The 18,035-nt window shown below is 43.6% G+C and overlaps 1 protein-coding gene across 4 annotated transcripts; it reads left to right on the forward strand.

The window, feature by feature from the left end:
• Positions 1-237: 237 nt before the first annotated feature.
• KLHL23 (kelch like family member 23) lies at positions 238-16,590 on the forward strand. Of its 4 annotated transcripts, none has more exons than XM_027588612.2 (4): positions 238-483; positions 2,103-3,317; positions 6,595-6,747; positions 14,343-16,590. In XM_027588612.2, the coding sequence occupies exons 2-4, from the start codon at positions 2,105-2,107 to the stop codon at positions 14,651-14,653; spliced, it is 1,677 nt and encodes a 558-aa protein (XP_027444413.1). In that variant the 5' UTR covers positions 238-483; positions 2,103-2,104; the 3' UTR covers positions 14,654-16,590. The 4 variants fall into 4 exon arrangements, with proteins under 4 accessions (XP_027444413.1, XP_027444414.1, XP_027444412.1 ...); XM_027588613.1 differs by lacking the exons at positions 238-483; positions 14,343-16,590 and adding exons at positions 739-1,161; positions 8,746-8,843; XM_027588611.2 differs by lacking the exon at positions 238-483 and adding an exon at positions 743-1,161.
• Positions 16,591-18,035: the final 1,445 nt, after the last annotated feature.

Raw genomic sequence — 18,035 nt, forward strand, 5'->3', positions numbered from 1 at the left:
CGTCCTGACTGTTCTGGTCCGGCTGCAGAGGTTATGGTGTGGCTTCCTGGGCTTCTTACGTGGTTCAGAGTTCTGTGTTCACATACAGTTTGGCCATTGCCCACATTTGCATATTCTCTCCCTCAGACCATACTCCGAGAAACACACTGGGCTTCTGGTGTTCATTTCATCCTGGTCTCTTTCCTCCCTTACCATAGCTAGACTGTAAGCTCCGTAAGAACTCTAGGTACCAGAGCCTAGCCCTATCAGACCCTCAATAAAAACTTGCAAATGAATGGACGAATTATAAATGATAAGATTTGATACTGGCTTTTGCTGGAAGAACAAAATGAACCTTCTGGTGTAGCACATGGACATCTTTGATGGGACTTGCTGTCACCAGGAAGAAAGACTAGAGGCTGCTTCTTCCAGCTACTCTGCTCTAAATACCTTAAGCTGAATCCTTCACCCTGGCTGCTCTCCGTTTTTTCTGAAGGCTTCCAGGTTGGTGTGCAAATCAGCCCCAGGCGCTCCCTCCTGAGGTCTCTGCTGGGGGGCGGGATGGTGTTCGCGGGAAAGCGGCAGCTACTTCTGGCATTCTCAAGGCCACCTCGAGCCCAAACCTTTAAGGTTTGCAGCATTCTCTCCACACTTCCCCCTCCATCTCTCCCTCTAGGGCGTGGGCTGGTGAGAGCTACCGAAGGAGGGGGGAAAGGCATCCCCCTCCAGCCCCCACAGGTGGTCTTAATTCGGGAGTTTGTCTAGACCGAAAACGCTCGGGGGTGTGTGCTGTGTTTAAGACCCAGACCCAGGGAGAGAGGGGAAAGTAGTCGCGCAAGCGGTCTCAGGGCAGCCTTCCCACCTGCTGCGCGGAGGAACCGCCGGGAAGGGGCCGCAGCCGCGTGCCCGTACCCCCCCCGCCCCGCCCCTGCTCGCAGCGCGGCCCCGCCACCCGGGAGTTCCCGCGAGTGGCCCCGCGCCCAGGCCGCGCGGGGGGCTGTTGGGTTGGAGGCGGGGAGCAGCCGGGGCACCAAAATAGGAGCCGCTTGTGGGCTGGAGCTGCACTAGCAGGCACCCTCCGCCGCGCCTCTTCCAAAGATGGTCAGAGGGTCCGGAGGCGCCCCCGCCCCCGCTCGCCGCTAGCCTGTCGGCCAGCACCGCGTCCCGGAGCCGCCGCCGGAGGTAGGTGCCCCGCGGCCCCGCCGCCCGGGGCCAGCCGAAGGGGAGCCAGTGGGGCCGGGCGCGGGAGAGCGAGGCCGCGCCGCCTCCCGAGCCCGCCCGCGGCAGAGGCGCGGAGACAATGGCCGCGCGGGCGCCGGGCCGGGCCGAGCGCGGGGCCGCCCGCGGCGCCCTCCCCACACCTGTGCGGCGTCCCGGGGCAGAGGGACGCGGACACCCGGCCCGGCTGGCGGCGCGCGGCGCCCTCGAGTCGACTCCCCGCGCCAGGGCCGGGGCGGGGCGGTCTCCGGGCGGGAACGCGGGCCCGGGGCCCAGGCGCGGGGCGCGCGGCGCGCGGAAACCCCTGCGGCAGCCGCGGGGGAGGGCGCGCGGGGGTGCAGGGGCCGCGGCCCGGCCGCTTTCTTTTCTCTCCTTTCTTAAGCGGGAAGGTACAGGGTTTCCCTTTTCCAAGATTTCTTCTTTTCCAATTATATTTCGATCCCCCGCAGCTCGATGCGACTTGCAAGGGAGATGGAGCTAGTGAAAGAAGGTTGAATTGGGGCCGAGCCGAGACGGCCAAAGTCCGGTCTCTAGTGGGGTGACCCTTCGGACAGTTGGTTTGCCAAGCGGGGCTTCTCTCTCTTGGACCGCCAGCTCGGGTCCGATTTCGGAGACTGGGTGAATGGGGTAGCAAATCAATATTTCGTCTTTAAAAGATTACTGAAAACCCGGGGAGGGGGGGGGGGGCTCGTTTCAGGCTTCAAGCTGCCCGGAATTTAAATTGACCACATAAATTACGAAATAGTCTATCCACATTTTGGGTTTGTTACTTAGAATGCTGAACTTAGTCTAGGTTTGGAGTATATGCGATGCTAATCAGTCATCATAAGGATTGGTGTATTTAGCATTGATTATTTGCGGTAATCTGCAAAACTGAAAACACGTTTATTTCATGTTTATTGCAGCCATGGCTCTAAAAGGACAAGAAGATTATATTTACCTTTTCAAGGATACAGCGCATCCAGTGGATTTTCTAGATGCATTCAGAACATTTTACTTGGATGGATTATTTACTGATATTACCCTTCAGTGTCCTTCAGGCATAATTTTCCATTGTCACCGAGCTGTTTTAGCTGCTTGCAGCAATTATTTTAAGGCAATGTTCACAGCTGATATGAAAGAAAAATTTAAAAATAAAATAAAAATCTCTGGCATCCACCATGATATTTTGGAAGGCCTTGTGAATTATGCATACACTTCCCAGATTGAAATAACTAAAAGAAATGTTCAAAGCCTGCTTGAAGCAGCAGATCTGCTACAGTTCCTTTCAGTAAAGAAAGCTTGTGAGCAGTTTTTGGTAAGGCACTTGGATATTGATAATTGTATTGGAATGCACTCCTTTGCAGAATTTCACATGTGTCCAGAACTAGAGAAGGAATCTCGAAGAATTCTATGTTCAAGGTTTAAGGAAGTGTGGCAACAAGAAGAATTTCTGGAAATCAGCCTTGAAAAGTTTCTCTTTATATTGTCCAGAAAGAATCTCAGTGTTTGGAAAGAAGAAGCTATCATAGAGCCTGTTATTAAGTGGACTGCTCATGATGTGGAAAATCGAATTGAATGCCTGTATAACGTACTAAGCTATGTAAACATAGATATAGATCCAGTGTATTTAAAAACAGCTTTAGGTCTTCAAAGAAGCTGCCTACTAACCGAAAATAAGATACGATCTCTAATATACAATGCTCTGAATCCCCTGCATAAAGAGATTTCCCAGAGGTCCACAGCCACAATGTACATCATTGGAGGCTATTACTGGCATCCTTTATCAGAGGTTCACATATGGGATCCTCTGACAAATGTTTGGATTCAGGGAGCAGAAATACCAGACTATACTAGGGAGAGCTATGGTGTTACATGTTTGGGACCCAACATTTATGTAACTGGGGGTTATAGGACAGATAACATAGAAGCTCTTGACACAGTGTGGATCTATAACAGTGAAAGTGATGAATGGACAGAAGGTTTGCCAATGCTCAATGCCAGGTACTACCACTGTGCAGTCACCTTGGGGGGCTGTGTCTACGCTTTAGGCGGTTACAGAAAAGGGGCTCCTGCAGAAGAGGCCGAGTTTTATGATCCATTAAAAGAGAAATGGATTCCTATTGCAAATATGATTAAAGGTAAGTATAGATTATTCTATAAATTTTTAGGTGTTCAGGTTAGGCCAGTGGTCTAAATTCTCTTGCAAAGAACTTTAAGAAGAATGTATCGCTTTGGAATGCTATCTAGGAACTATAATAGATTATATAAATAATGGTGGACAAAATGTTCCAAGTAGAAGCATAGTAGAGAAGTCCCCAACTTGTCTGAGGTTATGTGATTAGAGTGTGCTCCTCAGACTAGAAAAATATCACTTACATAAGAAAACAGTGCAATTCTACTTTACAGCCTCTTTCAAGCCTAGATCTTGCTTCAGGTCTTAAGAATTTATATTTAAGTCAAAGACTAAACGAAAAGAGAAAGTTGGGTGGTTTTATTCATATTCAATTACTCATTTTTGCTTGCTCTTGAAGTTAAACCGTTTTCAGTTCTCCTTTTAAATATTCTTTTTCCCTCCCACTATCGGATCATCTCTCTCTTTTCAAAGGTCTTTCATTAAAACCTTGAAAGTTTCGGTCCCTACAGAGCATAACAAATTACATTCTCAAAAACTAGAGACAGATTGCCCCTGCTTTTTGTGATTCAGGTCTTGGTTCCGAGGGTAAAAGATAGGGGTAGACCCCCTCCCCTCCCTCATGTGGCCCACACAGCCAGGCACACTGTTGGGTTTCAATGTCTGTCTGATAAACACTGTATTTTCTGCTGTGTTCAGTACTGGATTAGCCTTGCTCTCCTTCCCTCCCACTGGCAAAAAAAAAGTTAAACTGAAATCTTACTTAATTCCCTTTACTCATTTGTGCTGGGGAGTTGCACAAAAGCAACTGGTAGGTTGTTTCTAAATTTGTGTCATTTTATTCCCAGTGTTCCTTCCCAGGCCTTTCTGTTTCTGTTTTAATACTAGTGAGGGTGTGGGAATCTGACCTGGTCTGGGAATCTGACCTGGTGTGATCGTCGGACGACAAGCAGGAAGCCCAAGAGGCAGACCAGTCTTGTGATCAGGCACCGTTGCTCCTAAAGCCAGACTGCTTGGGTCCAAATCCCGCCTTTCCATTTCCTTGTTGGTGTTTTGAGAGGATTAAGTAAATTTATGCATGTGAGGTGTGTCGAACAGTGTCTGGAGCAGAGTAAGCACTCAGTAAGCCTTAGGAATTGTTGTTGTAGGTATTATTGTCATTATTCATTGTTCATTATTGTCATAATGAAGATCGTTATAAAGGAACATGTCAACTTTGACAGAGCAAAAATATCTTTCATACTACATCACGTCTGCCCTCCTGCATGCCCGAAGGTTCAGTAGTAGTTGGTAGAGGGGGACAGGGGGGCTTAGAGCCCACTGCTCTTGCTGTTCTGGTTTTGGACTCTGCCTGAGCTTGACCCCCTTCCTGGTCTCCTCCCCAGGATGGTCCTCAATGTCCTCCTGACTCCTTTCCTATTAAAGAAACAAGGAAGGTTCAAATACTGTAGCAGCTGTTGTTAACCTGGATACATTTCTGCGTCTCTTTCTTAATGATGAGATAACAGTTGTCATGGTTACATAGTTAAGAGCATATTTCCATGAAGATGAAAGTTTATTACTTTATTGCTGTTTTAAAAAATCATATCTGAAACACGCTTGCTGAAAAGAAATGCTTCCATGGTGGGTCCAAAGTTAAAGAAAGCCATATGTGTTCTTGCCTTCACCTTGAGTAGAATGGGAGACCCTCATACACTGAAGTACCTCCCCCAGCCACACTCACACTAGCTGTGTCTGAAATTCCAAAGTTTTAGTTATACTTTCACCTTGAAGTTTGATTCCTGGTTATATCTAATCATCCTTGGGAAGGGTAACCCTGTGTCGATTATACCCAGCTTTGGCCAGTGCTGGTTTTGAGCTTTAAGTTTCTCATTTTTCTGTTGCAAGGGTGACATTACTTTTCCCAGTTTGTTTTATTTTGTAGTCCTGAAGTGAACTAGCAGCTTCCCCTGGTAATCAGAACTTAAATTGGGTAGAGTCAAATTTCAAATTCATTTCCTTTTTTGGTTTGGGGATGTACGGAGAAGAAATAAATACTTGGTTGTTTAGGAGCTCCTGACTTTTTTTTTTCTCCCTCACCATAACTGCCCTGCTTATAAACTCACATTTACATTGGAGTAGATACGCACAAGGAGCTTGAACTGCACCCAGCATGTATCAGTGGTATATAAGAGTTGAATGAAAGACTAAACCGATGTATTTGACTAAAACGAGCCTCATCTTCACTTCTCTCTCTCATTTTACTTCCTTTCTTCTCTCTCTTTACTCATCTCTTCCTCCCCATATTCCTGGAGCATCAGCATTTCCCGATTTTCCAAGCTTGGGGCCTCACCATTAGTTTTGCTTGTTTCTGACACAGTCATCAAGCCTTATGTGTTTACCTGTGTCTCTTGCCTCCATGCCCTTCCCTCCACACCCAAAGCGCCTTCTAAATCAGGCCCTCAATACTTTGTACCTAGGCCAATATCTGGATCTTTCTGACTCTTTTTTTTTTAAGATTTTTTATTTATTTGAGAGAGAGAGAGAGAGAGATAGAGAGCACGAGAGGGAAGAGGGTCAGAGGGAGAAGCAGACTCCCTGCTGAGCAGGGAGCCCGATGTGGGACTCGATCCCGGGACTCCAGGATCATGACCTGAGCCGAAGGCAGTCGCTTAACCAACTGAGCCACCCAGGTGCCCCTTTCTGACTCTTTTTGTCCTTCTGCTTTTGTAGTCTCTCCCTTCCTCTGTTTAAAAATCTTTAAAATCTTGCTGAATGAAATCTGCATTTCGTAGTTGGGTGCCAGGATCCTTTGCGATGTGGCTTCCAACTTACTGCGTCAGCTTCAGTTCCCATCCGACGACTCCACCTGGGCCACCTGCCCTTGCGCGTGCTGGCATCAAACGGGGCTACTCGCCTTTGCCCACTGAGCCTTTGCACTTGCCTTTTCCTCCGTGTGGGATGGCTTCCTCTCCCCTCTACCTGCTAAAGTCCTACCTGCCGAGACCCAGATCGAATTCTGCCACCTCCGGCCGTGATTTACCTGCCCTAAGCAATGTCACCTTGCTCTGAACGTTCACAGTGGTTCCGTACCCTGTGCTCTAATTACTTGTGTAAGTGTCTCACCCTCTCTTAAAAGAGTGCAAGGAGCCTTTCTTGTTCATTCTTCCGTCCCTCATAGTGCCTAGCACAGGGCCTGGCATCTACTGTCAATAATAACAGAAACAATAATAAACTTAGCCCAATATTCATTGTAAAACACAACGATAGATCAATCTGAAGACATGATTTTAATTAACACTCAGGTGTGGGAAACGCGACTGCCTGTGTCTTACATGAAGTTATCTATGTCATCGGCGGCCACTGCGGTTACAGAGGGAGCTGTACCTATGACAAGGTCCAGAGCTACAACTCAGATATCAACGAGTGGAGCCTCATCACCTCCAGTCCACATCCAGGTAATTAAATACTCTTCTAGATAGCACATGTTGCAATACAGCTTAGCAGTATGACAGGCAGCTAAAAATGGCCTGGAAAAAGAAAATGCTAGATTTATAGCAGACTACCCATGGGTGTAATTAGAAGGCTCAAAATATTCATATGCCCATCTAACAATAATCACAAGCTATTCTGATTTCACATCTACAAATACTTTCCCTGATGTCTTTATGGGACACATTTTAAGCCTGTGTGATTAAAAATGGTAGTTTCTTTTTAAATTTTTTTTCACCTAGATTCATTTGTTGTGTTTCTTATTCCTCTCTTGTGTACTTTCTTTCATGTATATACATTATATAAAACACAAGTCTTATGGACAATTAAAAAGTACTAGTCTGATACAAATGGCCAACAGACACATGAAAAAGTGCTCCACATCGTTCGGCATCAGGGAAATCCGAATCAAAACCTCAGTGAGATACCACCTCACACCAGTCAGAATGGCTAAAATTAACAAGTCAGGAAAGGACAGATGTTGGCGGGGATGTGGAGAAAGGGGAACCCTCTTATACTGTTGGTGGGAATGCAAGCTGGTGCAGCCACTCTGGAAAACAGTATGGAGGTTCCTCAAAAAGTTGAAAATAGAGCTACCCTATGACCCAGCAATTGCATACTGGGTATTTACCCCAAAGATAGAAATGTAGTGATGTGAAGGGGCACCTGCACCCCAATGTATATAGCAGCAATGTCCACAATAGCCAAACTATGGAAAGAGCCCAGATGTCCATCAACAGATGAATGGATAAAGAAGATGTGTGTGTACACATTTGAATATTACTCAGCCATCAGAAGGGATGAATACTTATCATTTACATCGACATAGATGGAACTGGAGGGTATTATGCTGAGCTAAATAAGTCAATCAGAGAAAGACACTGTATGGTTTCACTCATATGTGGAATACAAGAAACAGCACAGAGGACCATAGGGGAAGGGAGGGAAAATTGAATGGGAAGTCATCAGAGATGGAGAAAAACCAGGAGAGACTCTTAACTATAGGAAACAAACTAAGAATTGCTGGAGGGGAGGTGGGTAGTGGGATGGGGGTAACTGGGTGATGGGCATTAAGAAGGGCATGTGAGGTGATGAGCACTGAGTGTTATATGCAATTGGTAAATCATTGAACACTGTATCTGAAACTGATGATATATGTTTGCTAATTGAATTTAAATTTAAAAAAAAGTCACAGAACTGCCAAAAAAAAAAAAAAGCACTAGTCTGTCAAACAATTGGGAGGAGTGCCCATTGATTGAGCTCAACAGGAGATGGTTTCTTTTAAAAGCATGTTCTTTCTGGGTTCAGACACTTCCATCCTGTGATAGGCAGAACCCTGTGTTAGCCTTACTTTAACAATCACGAAGGGGACATGTGGTCTGCCCACAAAGAATGGCCGGCCTTCTGCCTTCTGTGTCTTTGTTCTTTGGCTTGTCCCTTTGTGAAGAGCTCCGAGGAAGTATGAGCCATAGCCTGTTACAGTTATGACACGTGTTTAAGATTTTTCATTAGGAAAGATTTATATCATCATATCACTATACTACTTTGAGTCATTTTCCATATAACATTAGGCTTCTTTCTGTGTGAGTCACTGGTGAGCATAATTGGAATTCACAAGCTTGAACAATCTGAGAGTGATAGTAAGTAACAGTTAACCTTCTTGAACACTTTCTATAGGTCAGGTACTGACTAAGGACTTTACATGTAATATTACCTTAAATTCTGTCTACAACTTTGTGAATAGGTATGATTTACCCCCATTTTACATATTTAGATATGGAGGCAAGAAAGGATAAGTTCGCACGGTTTGGAAGTGGTAGACCAGGATTCATTTTGGCAGTCTGATTGTATAATCTGTGCTGTAGCCACTAAGCAGCCCCCCCCTCTCCTTAAGGGAGCGGGGCTGTCCTGCTCGTGACCAGTGTAACTGAATCCATCCAGGCAACATACATTTCGTCTTGCAGTTCAGGGGAAGCGCCCCGCACCTGGTGCTGCATCTCCATATGCCACGGGCTTTGCCTAACAAGTGACTTCAGCCACAGGCTGTCCTGGCTCTGAAGACATCATGGAACAGGTAGCCTTCTATCTCCTAGGAGCCCAGATGTATTAGCCCAGACTCCCCACCATTTTCTGTTCTGACCAATGAAGTTATAATGGAAAGTAATAATACCAGCTCATATTAAGTAATAGCTAACATTTATTTAGTAAATATGAGCCGGGCACTAACTATTCCACTAATTTTACATGTCTTGATCTATTTAAACCTCACAGCAATCCTGTGAGCTAGGTACTACTGTTATCTCATTTTGTAGGTCACTGGGGCACAGAGACGGTAAATAAATTGCCCGAGATCAGTTAGCTAGTGCTCGTTAGAGGTGGAGTTCAAATCCAGGCAATCCAGCAGGGAGGCCATGTTTTTAACAACTGCACAGCTGTCTCATTTGATCCTCCTGTTAACCTTATCAATTAGATATGACTTTGACATCTTTACAAAGAAAACCCAATATATGAAAAGTCAGATTAACAAATCAGAGGGCAGTTATTTACATTACAAATTTAATATATATTTCATATAAGGGTTCTTTTAAAAATAAACATCTTGTAACATATTTAAGTTGTATGTAACTTGTTCACTGCTTGAAAGGGAGTCTAAAAGGCAATGAGATGTAAGCCAAAGCATGAAAATCCATGGCCAACTGAAAAATCAATCGTAAATAAATATTAAATTCGAGTATAAATCAATGGGAACATATAATGTTTGTCAACTTTTGCTTTCCATTGGACTTTTTCCTGCCATAATGCAAGAAACAAAGGTAGCAAATTGGTCCCCTACATGTTCTGTTCTTTTTGGCTCTCAGTGCTTAAGGTATTTTTTTTTTTAAGATTGTATTTATTTGTTTGACAGAGCCGCAGCAAGAGAGGGAACACAAGCAGGGGGAGTGGGAGAGGGAGAAGCAGGCTTCCCACTGAGCAGGGAGCCCGATGCGGGGCTCAATCCCAGGACCCTGGGACCATGACCTGAGCTGAAGGCAGACGCTTAATGACTGAGCCACCCAGGTGCCCCTAAGATATTTTTAACTGGCTTGTTACCAATATTTAAAATTCAGGAGATTTCAAATAAAAATCATGATTTCTGGCCTTTAGAATAATTGTAGCAACCTTGGACTACATTCCTTTCTGGCAGCGATCACTGGAGCCCCGTAGCGGCTGTTCCCTTTAAGATGGCGCTTGCGTGCTCCATTTCACTAGTCTCTTCCATTCTCATCCCGGCATAGACCTGGGGGCCTGTGCCCTTGCTTCTCCTTCTCCTATCCCTGGCTTGCTTTCCATTCAGCTAGTCCGTTAGCTCCTTAGCCCTTGAAGGCATTTGGATCTGCATCTTGTGAACTGTAGCAAGTATGCTTCTTCTGCATTGTAGGAGCACCTCCTGAGGAATGTAAAGTGCCAGTCTTGGGTCTCCCTTATAGATAATAGCTTAGACTACAAAGAAATCATGACTACTGTTATTTTTCTTTTTCTTTTTCTTTTTTTTTAAAGATTTTATTTATTTATTTGACACACAGAGAGAGCGAGAGAGAGAGAGAGCGAGAGAGAGAGAGGGAGAGCACAAGCAGGGGGAGCGGCAGGCAGAGGGAGAAGCAGGCTTCCTGCATGAGCAGGGAGCCCGATGTGGGGCTCGATCCCAGGACCCTGGGATCATGGCCTGAGCTGAAGGCAGCGGTTTAACCAACTGAGCCACCCAGGTGCCCCATGACTACTGTTATTTTTCAAAGGTAATATAAATGTTATCTTTTTTTCTCAATGCCTTTAAGAGTGGTAGTTTGGGAAGTGAAAAACCAGGGGACTCTAATTCCATTAAATTCAAGATAACATTTATTGAGACCTTACCTTGGGAAAGATACTATTCTAGTTATTGCATAAGACACAAAAATGATTAAGAACTAGTCTCTACTGCTCCAGGAGCCCAGAATCTAGTAGCAAATATACATACATAACACGAATACAAGGCAGTTATACAAGTAAGTGCTCTTGAAATTGAGGGTAGAAAGAGCTTGAGTCTAATTTAAGGGAAATCTGGAAATCTTAGAAGGCTTCCAAGAATATGTTGTTATGATTTAGGCCTTAAAGAATGGCTACAATTAAGGTATTTTTTGAAGAAGGTTTTCTGGCAGAAAGTTAGCCAGTGATGGAAGGCAGAAAGGCAAGTTCCAGGTTTATTTGGGTACTGAGTGAATGTATATGATGAGATGTGAGGGGGTGGAATGAGAGATTGGTTGGGAGAGTTCAGTTGAGGAATATTTCATGGAGGGCTTTGAATGGCAGTCAGGAAAATTTTAAAAATGGAGCACTACCAAAGGTTTTAGAGCCTTTTAGAATAGATTAGGAGGAACACAGCAAGGAAATCCATTATAACTATTGTAATACACCAGGTGAGAAATGCTGAAAGCCTGAAACGGTAGGAGATGAAAACGCCTAGATGTGAGGAATGTTATGGATTCAACATGGGGAGAGTTGAAGGACAAGCTGGTGGGAAGGGAAAAGAGGAACTGAGTTGGAGCTCAGTTTTATAGTTTACTGTGGAGGACTAGTTGGATCACCCAGAAGAGTTGTCCAGCAAGCAATGGGAAATATGGGTCTGCAGTTTAGGAGGAAGAGTGCAGTTGAATTTAGAGATCTGGGTGTCATTTGCTTGGAGGTGATGACTGTGGGTGAGGAGTTGGTTGAGATGACTTGGGAGGGTAGGACTAAGTACAGCTATGCACAGAGTGGGGAAACAGCACTAGTTAAGGGATGAGCTGGAAAGGAAGAGCGTGGGAAGAACAGGGAAGAAGCAAGAAGTGATAAAGGGGAAAAACCTGTGGAGAGCTATGTGAAGTGGGAAGAGAGTTCTTTCCGGGCTCCGCCATTTATTCACATGGCTAATCTTGGGCAGCGGCTTGAGCTCTTGGGTCTTACTTTCTAGTTAAGAAGTTAGATAAGCTTTACAGGTCTTTTCAGTGAGAATAATCTTAGGAAAAAAGTCTAAATCATGGGGCGCCTGGGTGGCTCAGTCATTAAGTGTCTGCCTTTGGCTCAGGTCATGATCCCAGGGTCCTGGGATCGAGCCCCACATCAGGCTCCCTGCTCCACGGGAAGCCTGCTTCTCCCTCTCCCATTCCCCCTGCTTGTGTTCCCTCTCTCACTGTCTCTCTCTCTCTGTCAAATAAATAAATAAAAATCTTTAAAAAAAAGTCTAAATCATTTCAATGGATATTGAATACCTGAAAATATTGTGGTTGTCTCTGAATCCCTGCATGGCTTTATTCCTATCACTCATGCAACAATGAATACAGACTGCTGGGTATTTATAGCGAATATTTGTGTGTAAACTTTTTGAGCATTGACAGATGGTGCCATTGTTGTAGTTAGGTTGAAATTGTTCGTTCCTTCATTTATCCAACAGAGGTTTGCTGAGCCTTTCCCACATGTGATGTATAGTGCTAGGAGCTCAATAAACAAGGCACAGTCCCTTAGGCTCAGTAGCTTCGTAGAGTGACCAACAGGAAAAAGGCGGTTACAGCTGTGGAAGAAAAAGTTTCCATCAACAGTAATAGAAGGTTATGTTGTATTTGGGTAACAGGAAAAAAAAAACCTATCAGGAATCGCCTTATTTTAAACATTTTTCCTGCTATAGGAAGATTGAGATATTTTTCTTAACATGAGAACCACAAATTGAGGATTTTTTTAAACTTTGAAATTTAAGAAAAGCCTAGTGAACTCATTGTTGAATCACTTACACCAACTAATAAAATTTCTAAATCATTAATTTTCACAACCATTTGATAGAATGATTCATATAATTTATATAAATAAAGTTTCACAAGTACTGAAACAAGTAAATTCTATAAAAATTCTGCATGTATAATAACTGGAAACTCAGGTAAAATAAATGGGGTTTTCAGAGGTGGAAAAATTCTTATTTTCCTGGCTGTCAGATTCTTGAGAACAACAGTATGTGGACTCAAAGCAAAAATACCCATCTTCTGAGATTTTTCCTTAGCCTTTGAAACCTAGATAGCAAGAACTTTACTGATAAGAATGTGCTTGCATTCTTAAAGGGGAAATCACATTTTTGATTATACATTCTCTCTTCCTAAAGCGGGGTTTATAAGGTTTTTTTTCCACAAAGTAATGGGAGTGCACATTTGGGTACAGAAGGTACAAGGTCCAATTCATTCATTGATCCAACAGACTTTTTATTGAGTCCTTACAAGGTTCCAAACACTTGCCATTCCCCAGTAGGAATGGAGATGCAGTCGCCACACTGTTAGAGGGGAGAGGGACAGTAACCCAGAAACATCAGACAGTGAGAAGTGCTGTGGAGCCCATGAAAACTGGGCGCTGTGCTGGGGATGCCTGGCTGGCCACATCAGGCAGGGTGGTCAGGGGAGGGCCCTCTGAGGAGATGACCGTAAGATGAGACCTGGATGATAAGAAGGAGGCGGCTGTGCAAAGTCCTGGGAAAAGAAGAGTTTCTAGGCAGAAGGAACCCCTCAGCAATGGCAAGCTGAGTCTTCGTTTATCTGCCGTAACAGTAGGGCCCCTGACGAGTCCTGCTCTTCCTTCAGGCCTGCAGCTAGACGTATTTAAGTGTAATCTTATGGTTGATATTCCCAGAGAATGGACTCAGGCTAGTAGTGGTGCTGGAAATGGGGACGTGGAAGAAGCACGGCGGGGACCAGGGTGAGGCCAGAGAGACACCAGAGGCACAGAATCGGAGTCCCTCAGAGAATGAGCACCATGGGCATCCCGCCTGCCTCGCCCTAGTGACAGTCCTGGGAAAGGAGAGGAAGTGAGGTTGCAAAAGAGCTGGGTGCCCTGAAGAGCCAGCAGGTTTGCATGTGGATGGGGGGGATACATAACATGGGAAAAATTAAAACAGCCCAGAAGGCTGCCTACACCCCCCAGCCGAGGCAGACTCCCAGCCTGGGACCCAGACCTCACATAGCAGCTGTCTGCCTTTGAGCTTCTTTTAGTCTCTTAGGACTGTAGACTCTAGTTCCCCACTAACCTGGTTGTGTGTTTCGCTAACTCCTTAACTTGAGCAGCAGTGTGAGCGAGGGGAGCCAGGCCATCCATCTGGCCCCTGGGGCGACAGATGCTACAGATCACCTGCCCCTAGTTGTAGGGGGTGGCTACTAAGACCCGAAGGAACCTACACCCGTTCCCTCAGACACCTTTATGTCAGAATGTCAGAGGGTCTCCACAACTTGTACACAGAGGTATAGAATAAAAGGTGTCTGTGCTGGAGACTTCCCAGAAGGGTAGTGGTCTGAGGATGAGTTCCTCCCTGGCATCCTGCAAAGCTGGATGAAGGATTACCCAAGGAGAATGGCAGGGAGAGGTAATCTGAATCAGGTGATAGGGGATGGATTTTAAGGCTCAATGTTGTGATAGAGGAATCAAAATGTCAAGACTCTTATTTTTGTATGCTACATTGTAAGGGATTATTATATCACCAACCTAAGGTATCTCTTTTGTTTGTTATCCTAATAAAAATTTGCTTTTTTCTTTTTAATAGAATATGGATTGTGTTCAGTCCCATTTGAAAATAAGCTCTATCTAGTTGGTGGACAAACTACAATCACGGAATGCTATGACCCTGAACAAAATGAATGGAGAGAAATAGCTCCCATGATGGAAAGGAGGATGGAGTGTGGTGCCGTCATCATGAATGGATGTATTTATGTCACTGGGGGATACTCCTACTCAAAGGGAACATATCTTCAGAGCATTGAGAAATATGATCCAGATCTTAATAAGTGGGAAATAGTGGGCAATCTTCCAAGTGCCATGCGGTCCCATGGGTGTGTTTGTGTGTACAATGTCTGACTGAATCCATAGAAATGACCCAGTAATCACTGTTCTGGGGTGTAGTGAAAGAAAGAGAATTCAGGATTTGGAGTCCCTTATTTATCATTGTAGACTGGCACATAATGGGTGAATTCCCATGCTTAACCCCCACTCTTCCCTTAACGCAGTGATTAATGGTCAAGAAAAATCCTATGTATATTTACAGTTGAATCAGTAGGGTTAACACCTTATAATCTCTACTTTTCAAAGGTAATATGGAATGTTGGACACTTGGTAAAAAGTAAAATACCTTTGTAGTGAATTTTTCTCCTGGTAGCATCAACACTGGGTGCAGGTCAGAATCATTCTGTGGAATGAAATGTCTCTTCTGACCCTGTAATGTATAGTGTATATTAAGATTCCATTTAGCTAGCAAGGAATTTGAAATTTAAGGAGGGAATCTTCTCTACCTCTACAAAATCAACACTTTAAAACAGCTTTTTTTTTCACAGTTGGATGTATTTAGAATGTGGACTTTGTCTTTTTTTCTTTGTAGTGTGTATAATTTATTGTTCTTCTTCATTTACTGACTGCCTGAGGTATACAAGATACTGTGCAAAAGATTATTACTGTTCAGGGTTTACAAACTACATTTAAAAGAATGGCAAATCTGAAAAATTGCAGAGAAAATAGTTAAATACTTGCTAATGCTAAGAGCTATTTTTAATTTTCAGCCTTGATGTAAATTGCTAGTTTAGGTGTCTTTAGTTCAAGCATGTTAGAAAAATCCTCTTTATTCATAAGTATAGATACATATCTGCATACACAATTGAATTTTAGAGCCAGAAAGCATGTGGAACCGTTGTGATGTAATAGAAAATATATTGATGAGAAGAAATTTGCATTCATTTCCCAGCTGTGCCACTAACTAGATTTTTGTAAATTGAGTCACTTAACATCTCCTCGATTAGAGCTTCATGACCCATGCACTTTGGGTCATAGATGTGCCTACATATGGGTCCCCATAACCCCTGGGGCAGCCAGAGGTAGCCTGGGTGGCTGGAGCCTCTGGGCAGAAACACCTTTGTCCACTTTCCCCAGTGTGCCTGTGGTATTACTTTCTGTGTGTGCCAAAACTTGAGAAAAGTTGGGAAGCATTGCTTAAGTTAGCTGACGTTTTAGTGATCTGTTAGACCATCTATCTACACTCTTCCTTTTCTTAAGAGACAGTAATTATTTTTAACTTTTATGGAAGTTGAAAACTACCTAATGCTTCTAATTTTTTTTTTAGAAAGAACCTGCTTAATGCATTCATTTCAGATGGCATTTTAAATAGACACAACCCTTTGGGAATTCAATATGGTACCACATAGAAGGAGCCCCAAAAATGACCATATCTTTGCCCCATAAATTCTACTCCTAGATTTGTAACCTAAAGAATAATATAAAAACAAAACAAAGGGAAATGCATGAGGATGTTTATGTCTGCATTATTTATAATAGACAAAATTGGAAATAGTCTACATGTCAAAGAAGAAAGTGGGCTAATAAAATAATGAAGTATCATACTGCCATTAAAATAATTATTTGGAACACTGTAAAAACATGGACGTGTCTGTGATATGGTAAGTCAAATAAGCACAATATAAAAGAGTATGCGCACTATGATTGTGACTTTGTAAAATCTTTTTGCATGTGGAAGGTAATATGCAAAACTGAAATCCATTGTGTTAGTGTAGGGGGATGTGGAATGATTTTTAATTTATTTAAATGTTTTTCTTTAATACTTGTGTTTTCAATAAAAATAAGTAAATCCCTGTATATGTGGTAAAACTGCTTGAATTTGGCCTGAGCGAGTCAAAGGATAGTCAGAATTAGTGAAACCACTGAGTTATAGATTATGGGATGCCTGGGTGGCTCAGTCGGTTGGGCGTCTGCCTTCCGCTCGGGTCGTGGTCTCGGGGTCCTGAGATCAAGTCCCGCGTCGGGCTCCCTGCTCGGTGGGGAGCCTGCTTCTCCCTCTGCCTTCTGCTCCCCCTGCTTGTGCTCTCTGACAAGTAAATAAAATCTTAAAAAAAAAGGATTAAAAAAGATTATTTCAATCTATAATTGAATTATAGACTATTTTATTGCTTTCAAGAACACTTAGCAATTAATGCTGGGCCAGTAAATGTGATGCCCAGTAGTGTTTTAGAGATCTGTTTTATGGAGTAGATAAAACAATTGCAATCACCTTCCCCTGCTTTTATCGAGGTCCTATAAAATCCTGACTCGAGTCCAGCCTCTGGGAATTCTCTGCTGCTCAGCCCCAGTAAAACTCCTATTGTCACATGTAAAGGATTTATCATTATATATGTATAGTATATATAATTTTGAGTTCATGGGTCATATCTTATTTCTAGTTTTTTTCAAGGCCTAGTATTTCATTTTTCTCTCCAGTGTACTTTTTAATTTTTACTATTTATTTTAAAGATTTTATTTATTTATTTGAGAGAGAGTGCGCGCGCACAAGCAGGGGGAGCTACAGAGGGAGAGGGAGAAGCAGGCTCCCCACTGAGCAGAGAGCCTGATGTGGGGCTCAATCCTAGGACCCTGGGATCATGACCTGAGACAAAGGCAGACGCTTGATGACTGAGCCACCCAGGCGCCCCTCCAGTGTACTTTTTAAAGAAAGATGATGGTATTGGTTATTTTTACAGAAAAGCATTCCACAGGTGCTTGAAAGATCTTGAAAATAGTTTGTGGCCTGAGGTATTTAATTTATTGCTCCTATTTTCTGTAAAATTCTGTTTTTGCTATTGCTCTGTGCACACAAGGAAGTATTAAGGAAGATAAGATAAACACTTCTGTCAGAATTATCCCAAGTTCCAAATCACTGTAGTATGAGTGAAAAATATTTTACTATAATTAAATGTAAGTCATTGCTTTGGGAAGGCCAGCACCATTTTGCAAAATAATTAAAATTGTGGAGATGATTTTAAGTATGACTGAATTAAGAGGACTCTAAGTATCCAAATTTTGAAGTTACTGTTTCTCATGGCGCCTGGTTAGCTCAGGAGGTTAAGCGTCCGACTCTTGATTTCAGTTCAGGTCATGATCTGATCCCCGTGAGATCAAGCCCCATGTGGGGCTCCATGCTGGGGGTGCAGCCTGCTTAAGATTCTCTCTCTCCCCCTCTCCCTCTGTCCCTCACCCCCACTCCCTCTTTCTCTCTCTGTCTCTCAATGAATGAATGAATGAAGTTACAGTTTCTCACAAGTCATATTTTTAGTTTTGAGCTGCAACCGAAATAGGGTCAGCATCTAGAGTACTTGCTTAAAGGTACATTAGCCTCTGTTTTCACATTCATGTAAATATATGCTTGTGTTATGGCCTGAATGTTTGTGTCCCCCAAAATTCATAGGCTGAAGCCCTTATCCCC

The sequence above is a fragment of the Zalophus californianus genome, chromosome 3 (genome assembly GCF_009762305.2).
Source record: "Zalophus californianus isolate mZalCal1 chromosome 3, mZalCal1.pri.v2, whole genome shotgun sequence".
Taxonomy (NCBI): domain Eukaryota; kingdom Metazoa; phylum Chordata; class Mammalia; order Carnivora; family Otariidae; genus Zalophus; species Zalophus californianus.

Excerpts from the sequence above, each read along its gene's own strand:
- KLHL23 (XM_027588610.2), top strand. The coding sequence starts at position 2,090 with ATGTTTATTGCAGCCATGGCTCTAAAAGGACAAGAAGATTATATTTAC. Across the intron at positions 3,318-6,594 it reads TATTGCAAATATGATTAAAG|GTGTGGGAAACGCGACTGCC; the intron begins GTAAGTATAGAT and ends ATTAACACTCAG. Across the intron at positions 6,748-14,342 it reads CACCTCCAGTCCACATCCAG|AATATGGATTGTGTTCAGTC; the intron begins GTAATTAAATAC and ends TCTTTTTAATAG.